Source organism: Erinaceus europaeus, chromosome 10 (genome assembly GCF_950295315.1).
Source record: "Erinaceus europaeus chromosome 10, mEriEur2.1, whole genome shotgun sequence".
Lineage (NCBI taxonomy): Eukaryota > Metazoa > Chordata > Mammalia > Eulipotyphla > Erinaceidae > Erinaceus > Erinaceus europaeus.
This window is the reverse complement of record NC_080171.1, coordinates 21,372,868-21,381,270: the sequence shown is the minus strand read 5'-3', so window position 1 is coordinate 21,381,270 and position 8,403 is coordinate 21,372,868. Positions and strand designations below refer to the sequence as shown.

The window sequence follows — 8,403 nt, the reverse complement described above, 5'->3', positions numbered from 1 at the left end:
GCTTAGAGCTCAGAGCTTCAGTCATGAGAATCCATTGCAGAACCATTATGTTGTCTCTCCAGCCCTAAATTCTGATTTCTATATCTATATGACCCATATGGTTCCAGAATATAAATCCTTCTTCATGTTCCTTTATATCTTTTCCTGGAATATATATCATCATAGCATTAAATAAGATTATATACATATATATATACATATATATATTAAATAAAAGCAGAATTTAAGTAAAAATTAAACTGACAGCCTTTTTGCTATGACTGGGGATGCCTTATTTGCTGTATTTTTTTTTTACAGTAAATGAAACTATTCTTCACAAACTTAAAACTTAGGAAATCGCAAGAGAGCAAGGTAAACTAAATGTCATCACTGTGCTAGTTTCAGCTACTGCTTTCATTAGAAAATAGTTTGTAAACCATTTTTTTCTAAGCAGATTGAGTGCCCCCTTGTGGCTGGAACATTTTAAACACTGAACTCTCAACCTAGTTCCTTTGTGTCAGCCTTTTTATGAATCCAGAAATAAACTAAATTTGTTTTTCAGAGAAAGAGAACAGGAAAACTCTGACAACGTGTAAAATAGGACTGTTTGTTTGAAGAAGTTATAATGTCAGGAATATTAGAGCAGACACTGACAGCTCTTGGATAGCTTTCTGCTGACAGATGGTGTGTATATGTGTGTGTGTGTGTGTTAATTTTTACTTGCTACTAACATTTAAAATATGTTGGTATATGACATAGAAATCTAGATGTTTAAGAAAGATCAGTGAGTCCCGGAACTACAGTGACTAACTAGAATTGATTAGCCCCACTTCTTACAGTTTTCCTCACCTGAGAAATGTCATGGATGTGCAAACTATTGTATTTACTATCAACTGTAAAACATTAAACCCCCAATATAGAAAAGAAAAAAAAAGTTTTTCTCACTTTATCTTAATCCCACAAACCAAATGTACTTGCTGTGTTGTTCTTGGCAGCTATTAGAGTCAGAGTTTATGATCGATCCTAAAGCAGGAAATAGCAAAAAGCAAAAAGACCCTAATATCTTAATGTCAAATGAAGGTCCCTTGTGGTTGACATCTTTTGTTACATCCTGGTGACGTCACCACCTCAGACAACACCACTTTGATGCTCTCTTTATAGTTTGGTCTTATAGTAAGTACTTGCTGTCGTGTGCTAGACTTTTATTACACACTAGTGTAGAAATGGATTATACTTACTCTTTTAAGTGCTTCTACTTCTTTAAAACAAGTTCTAAGCCATTTTACACCAATTTTTCTCACTTGTGACAGTTTAAGCAGTTCATAAGAGGCCCTTCCATGCTCTGAGGAATTATAAGTGATCAAAAATACTGATAGTAGCTGCTTCAACATTGTCTCATTCTCCTCAGAAATGTTGTGACAGCAAGGTAGGCTTCTCAAATAAGATTCCTCAGTCACATTGCTGAAGTAGCCTGCCCGACTACTCTTGTTTTGTTTTACTTTGTTTTTATTAGAAACAGACAATGAAAGAGATCCCAGCACTGAAACATCTCTCAGTACAGTGGGAGCCAGGCTCAAACTTGGGGCACCTTTGTGGTGAAGCAGCACACTGTACAAGGGAGCTATTTTTCCAACCAGCCTCCTTGATTGTTGCTGACCTGTATGGTTAACACCACACTAGGTCTCTCTCCGTTGGCTCTCCTGGGACCCAGCTACAAAGCTCAGCTTTATTCAGCTAATTCCACCGTTACTTGGAAACTGCGTCTGATAGACTTTAAAAAAAAAAAAAAAAGAAAATTTATTTATTTAGATATGGACAGAGAGAAATCAAGAGGGAAGGAATAGAAAGAAAGTAGGCAAGAAAATGCAAGAGACCTGCAGCACTGCTCATCACACATGAAGCTCCCCCTGCCCCCACTAGGTGAAGACAAGGAGCTAGAACCCGGGTCAACACACATGGTAACAACTGTGCTCAGTCAGGTGCACCACCACCTGGTCCCCTAAACCTGACAGACTTTCAGAGTCCAATCTCTGTAGTACCTATCAGGAAACTAACCTAGCTCCAGAAAGCCAATCTAGGGCTGGAGAAATAGCTCACCATGTGCACTGCCATGTGTAAGTTAGATCCTCAGAACCATATGGAAGGTGCTAGGCCACTGGAGGAAACCGGTGCTATAATATCTCTTCTCTGTGTCTCTCTGCATATGAAAGCAGCCCACAGTAGTGAAATTACACATGCACAAAACTGTAACTCTGTGAAACAAGCAAGCAGATAAGATAGATGAATAAACTGATAATCAAACAGATAGATTGACTATCTAGACAGTGTTTAACTTACCTTTCAGGAAACTTGAGCTTACATTACCACTGTTGAGGATATTGCTATATTTGTCTGACATTTTACAAGTGTACCATTTAAAAAGCTACTTCTAGGGTGGGGGAGAAAACAATGGTTATGCAAAAAAACTTTCATGCCTGAAGCTCCAAGGCCTTGGGTTCATTCAGTCCTTTGTACCACCATAAGCCAGAGCTGAACAGTGTTCTGGGGAACAACAACAACAACAAAAAGCTACTATGAAGTTATTTTTATTACAAGGTTTAGCTTAACTGAACCACCACTCAGCCCCCTGGTGGTATGTATTTCTTTGCAGACAAATTGTGGAGACAGTTTTACCTTTGTATACCAAAAAGAAGAGTAGGAAATTATAACTTGAAGTTATGCGGACATGCATTATCAAGGGAGGCTGAACAGGGCATCAAACTCATGTCTCAGCCTCATTTGATCACTTCTACTGAAACTCTCCCTCAGGCTCCCCTACAGAAACTTGAGTTCCCCTGACAGACTAGATATCTTTGTATCTTTCTAATGTCAGTTCTCAGGTGTGGCCTATTTGCCCTCCCCCCACTCCCAAAAGAAAGGTCTAACTTTGAAAGAAGACTGGTAGGACGAGTGAAATAGCTCACTTACATAGTTCTCTACTTTTCCATGTGCACAATCCAGATTTGAGCCTGCCCCCCCCCCCCAAGCATTAAAGGAAACTTTAGAGCTTGGGTTTCTCTTCTCTCTTTCTTCTTCTCTTCTCTTCTCTTCTCTTCTCTTCTCTTCTCTTCTCTTCTCTTCTCTTCTCTTCTCTTCCCTTCCCTTCCCTTCCCTTCCCTTCCCTTCCCTTCCCTTCCCCCCCTCTCTCTCATCTCCCTCCCTCCCTCCCTTCCTCCTTTCCTCTACCTCTGCCTCTGTTTCTATCTAAAAAAATTAAAGAAAGAAAACTGGAAAAGATAAATATATATTCTTTTGCTTGATGTCACATTTGATAGAGATTGATGAAAAAGCAAACCTCTTGTCCAATTTCTATAGACACTGTAGTCACATCTCTTTCACTCTAAAAACAAAGGGACAATCTCTCCCTGTACGATAAGATATCAGTAGTGGTGCCATGCAGTGGTGCAACTGGTAGAGCACGTGTGTTATCATGTTTAAGAAGCCATTTCCCACTTACAGAGGAAAAGCTTCGTGAATAATGAAGCATGTTTTCAGATGTCTCTTTCTCTGTTCCTATCTTCCCTGTTTCTCTCTGTGTCATCTCTATTTCTCTCTGTCTCTATCCATTAAATAAAATATTTTAGAAGAAAAAAATACATCATTAATCATTTTCAATCTTTAAAAATTTTCACGTTATGGCCTAATATTATGATGGGCCCTAGAAACCAGGAGGAGATCCATATAACAAAAGATGGAGCAAGGAAGTAGGAGTACAATCTACACCTTTGTAAATAGGCAAGTAAGGTGGAATGGTCTAAGTGCTAACAAACTGGCTGGGTGAAAGAAAGAGCCCCCACTGACTCTCTGACATTCTGGAAAGGAGACTGAAGGCAAGCTTCTTCTCGCTGACATACTCAGTGAGGGATGAAGTTAACACAGGAAGAGTTCTGAAAGTACTTCCCTTCCCTGTTCCGGAGGTTTGTCCATTTGACAGTAGGAAAATACCTTCAGCAGCTTTCTGGAGGCTAAAAAGATTAACATTTCAGAAAACTTAACTCCTATTAGGTAGACATTCTGATGCACAAAAACTCTTAACTTTTTTTAATTCACAGACAAAAATTAAACTTAGCACATAGTATCTAAACAAATATTCCTTGAATGTTTGTTTTAAACATTCACTACCTTTGAGTTCTGTAGAGGGAACTGCTGATGTAGTTCACCAGGATAGCTTGCCTTCTTTGTCATGAGCAAGATCCAGGTCTTAGCCTGGCCCCCACTTCACTAGAGGAAGCTTCCATAATATGGTATTTTTATTTTTTCCCCCTCTTCTATCTCTGTCTGGAAAAGCCTATTCTAAATGATAAAGCCACAGCAATGGCAAAAAGAAAACTGATTGGTGGGAAAGGCTATGTAAAACAGTTTGTCATCACTAGTCATTTTTTATGAAATAGATTAAGAATTAGATTAGGTTATTCATATTGCAAGTGTTTCAACACACACACACGCACACGCAAACGCACACGCACACACACTATGATTACAGAGTGCACAAATAAGCCAAGTAGAAATAATTACTAGCTTTATTCATTAATCTGCTTTGTAATCTAATAAGAAACAACATATCAATAGATAATTGCATTTCTTACATCCTAGCACATTTTTTTCATACAGGTGGCATAAAATTTTACCTCGTGCTGCAACTGCTGTAAGTTAAATTGATTCAATTTAATTTTCAGGCATTTATTCAGTGCCTACCTGTGCAAAGCACTATCCTAGGAATACAAAAGATCTACAGGATACCATCTCTGTTTGTAGACAGCTTACAGTCCCATAGGAAAGATGATTTGTGTGTACAAAACACAGTGAAGAACCACTGCATATTACAGAACAATATATATATAAGTAATAGGTGCTGGACTAAAGGAAAAGTTTAAGTAGTACTAATAAGGGAACACTATGATTAGGAAAAGCTAATCTGGAAAACTCGCCCAAAATAAATCTTTAAGTAGGTATTCTGGGAGTGAACTGGCAGGGTTATAGTGTAGTCCCACTATGTCAAGAAGATGGAGAAACTCAATATAGAACAGAATAAGCAGTTCAACTGGATGGAAAGGCAAACAAATTGGAAATAAAAACCAGAAGTTAGGGGAGTCGGGCGGTAGCGCAGTGGCTAAGTGCATATGATGCAAAGCACAAGGGCTTGCTGAAGGATTCCAGTTCGAGCCCCCGGCTCCCCACCTGCAGGGGAGTCGCTTCACAGGTGGTGAAGCAGGTCTGAAAGTGTCTATCTTTCTCTCCCCCTCTATGTCTTCCCCTCCTCTCTCTATTTCTCTCTGTCCTACCCAACAACGATAACATCAATAACAACAATAATAACTATAACAATAAAACAACAAGGGAAACAAAAGGGAAAATAAATAAATATTTTAAAAAAACAGAAGTTAGGATTCAGTGGAAGTAACACAACAGGTAAGCTGAGGGCACTGAGTGTTACTATTAATTTCAACTTTAAATAAATAATAATGCTTAAGCACATCTAGAAAATAAAGCTCCCTCCAAAATGTATGCTTTACTAACAGTAACAATAGTAATAACAACAACAACAATAATAATGATAATAATAATAATGGGAGAATTATATAATAATATCTCATATTAGAATCTAAACTCAGGAGAAATCATCAGCAATCACAGAGAATCACTTTTTTTTAAACCATAAAAAGTCAGGTTATTTAAAGTCCTTAGGCCCCCTTTAAGTGAGACCCTCCACGCAGTGCTGAACAGGCTCCTAATTCACTTAAAATTCTAAATTGCACATTGAGTTCAGAAGCACAGAGAACTGTGTATAATTGTGGGGACTCTGAATGACAAGATTAGACAAAAGTGAAATGTAGGATTGATTTCAAAAAGTGAATAAATTAATGGTTGCAGTGAAGACTTTGCTGTCTGAGGCTTCAAAGTCCCAGGTTTTAGTCCACAGCCCCATCATAAACTGGAGCTGAGCAATGATCTGGATTAAAAAAAAACACTTTGTGAAGCTAATATTCAGCAACAAAAAGAGGGTGAAGTTTTCCTAAGCATAGAAAAAATATATATACTGAATGACGTTACATATGAACAGATTACCCGTCAAAATAACCAGTAACTGGAATTTCTGGATCACTTTCCACTTTTATGTCAGATATTTCTTTTGTTTGTTTTGTTTTGTTTTGTTTTGTTTTGTTTTAATGGCAGGAGAATGGATTAAAGGAGAGAGTGGCAACATAGAGACACATTTTGGAATAAAGTAGAAATTCTTCTCATGGAACCAGGACTCTGATAGATTAGTTGACCAGCATGACCTTGCTAATTCATCAGGATTAAAACAGGGAACAACAGCTCCACAAAGCTTGTATTCTTCACTAAAATCAATAGTTTTAAACATCAAAGTAAGGAATACTCCCAGGTCTCCAAAATATCTGTAGAAGTTATTGACCACCAGCAGCTGCAGCTGTTGAAAGAAAGAGAGGGAAGCAAATGAAAATGGAGCTTCTAGTGTGTTTCATGCTTTCAAATGAAGCTTGGCACAATCTCTATCACCCACATGTCGTACACGTTGCCAGGATACATCTGAGTTTTCATCTTCAAAATTTTTCTGGACTTCTTTTTAAAATCCCTGACAAAGAAGGGACAATGGACATTCTATCTTTTCAGATAACACCTATGCATTACTGTTTATGTTGTTAATATAACAAATGTATCACTTTCAAAAGTAAGTCAGTACATTCTAATAAAAGACTTCTGCATTATCTAGTAGATATTTAGTAAGTATTTATTGACTGTCATCTATAAAAGATTTGTATGGAGACCTGAATTAACTAGGGCAACAAGATATAGTCCTTGCTTTAGAAAGGTAGTACATTTCAAGAGCAAATAATGAAAAAATATTAGAAAAAATAGAAAACTCTAGGGGCTGAGTGGTGATGCACTTGGTTGAGTGTACATGTTGCACTGCACAGAAGACTGAGTTCAAGCTTCCAAGCCCCACCTGCTAGGATAATGCTTCACAAGTGGTGAAGCAGTAAAGTAGGTCTTTTTCTTTCTTTCTTTTTTTATTTATAAAAAGGAAGCACTGACAAGACCATAGGATAAGAAGGGTATAATTCCACACAATTCCTGCCACCAGAACACCATATATCATTCCCTCCCCTGATAGATTTCTTATTCTTTATCCCCCTGGGAGCATGGACCCAGGGTCATTATGGGGTGCAGAAGGTGGAAGGTCTGTTTTCTGTAATTGCTTCCCTGCTGAACATGGACACTGGCAGGTTGATCCATACTCCCAGCAGGTATATTTCTTCCTTCTTCCTCTCTCTCTCTCTCTCTCTCTCTCTCTCTCCCTCCCCGACCCCTCTCCCTCTCCCTCTCCCTCTCCTTCCCTCTCCCTCTCTCTCTCTCTCTTTTCCTTTTTCTCTCTCCTCTCCCTCTTCTCCCTCTCCATCTCTCTTTTTCCCTCTCCCTCTCCTTCTCCCTTTCACTTTCTCCCCACATTCCTTCTCAATTCCCCTGTCTCTATCCAATAAATAATAATAAAAATTAAAAAATGAAATGAAAAATTTAAAAATAAGCACATTATAGCATTATTTATTTTAAGTTAGTAAAGAAAACAGTAAAACCTAACTATAATCTCCATCTTAGTAGCCACAGCTTTTTATTCTTTGCTCTCTGTATAAATTTGCTAATCCTGTTATAAACAAAATCTACAGCACAGTCAAAAGTATTGGAGCTACATGGACCATGCATGCTTCTATGCTCACATCAGCAGCAAAGACTAAGCAAGACTAAATGTCTACCTGTAATTTAGATTAATCTCAACAAAACTCCCCAGGTATCGTGGCATGAACAGAGTTTAAAAGAGAGGAAAAAACAGTGTTCCTCTTGGCATAGTATAGATAGGAAGATTGGCCTGAATTATATAAGTAAATAAATCTGAGTTATTTTCCCTCCCAAATACAACTGTTAATGATCTTTTATATTTTATTTATTTATTTTCCTTTTAGTTGTCCTTGTTTTTTTTTCATTGTTGTAGTTATTGTCATTGTTGTTATTGATGTTGTTACTGCTGGATAGGACAGAGAGAAATGAAGAAAAGAGGGGAACACAGAGAGGGGGAGAGAAAGATAGACACCTGCAGATCTGCATCATCACTTGTGATGCGATCTCCTCTTCAGGTGGGGAGCTGAACTCAAACCAGGATCATTGTGCTGGTTCCCCATCCTCGAGTTTCACACCATGTGCGCTTAACCCTCTGTGCTACAGCCTGACCTGACAGTTAGGGATTTTTAGGGGGCACAAAAACTTAGAAAGAAGGAGTCGGGCGATGGCGCAGCAGGTTAAGTGCACGTGGCAAGGACCTGCTTAAGAATTCCTGGTTGAGCCCCTGCCTCCCCACCTGTATGGGAGTCA

General features: G+C 38.4%; 1 protein-coding gene across 1 annotated transcript in view; it reads right to left on the bottom strand.

Moving 5' to 3' along the window:
- Positions 1-6,187: 6,187 nt before the first annotated feature.
- TMC1 (transmembrane channel like 1) overlaps positions 6,188-8,403 on the bottom strand; it is a 166,196-nt gene continuing 163,980 nt past the window's right edge. Inside the window, exon 21 of the mRNA XM_060198995.1 lies at positions 6,188-6,448. Within this exon, the coding sequence (XP_060054978.1) occupies positions 6,426-6,448 (23 nt within the window). The 3' untranslated portion in view covers positions 6,188-6,425. The remainder of the gene's footprint in view (positions 6,449-8,403) is intronic.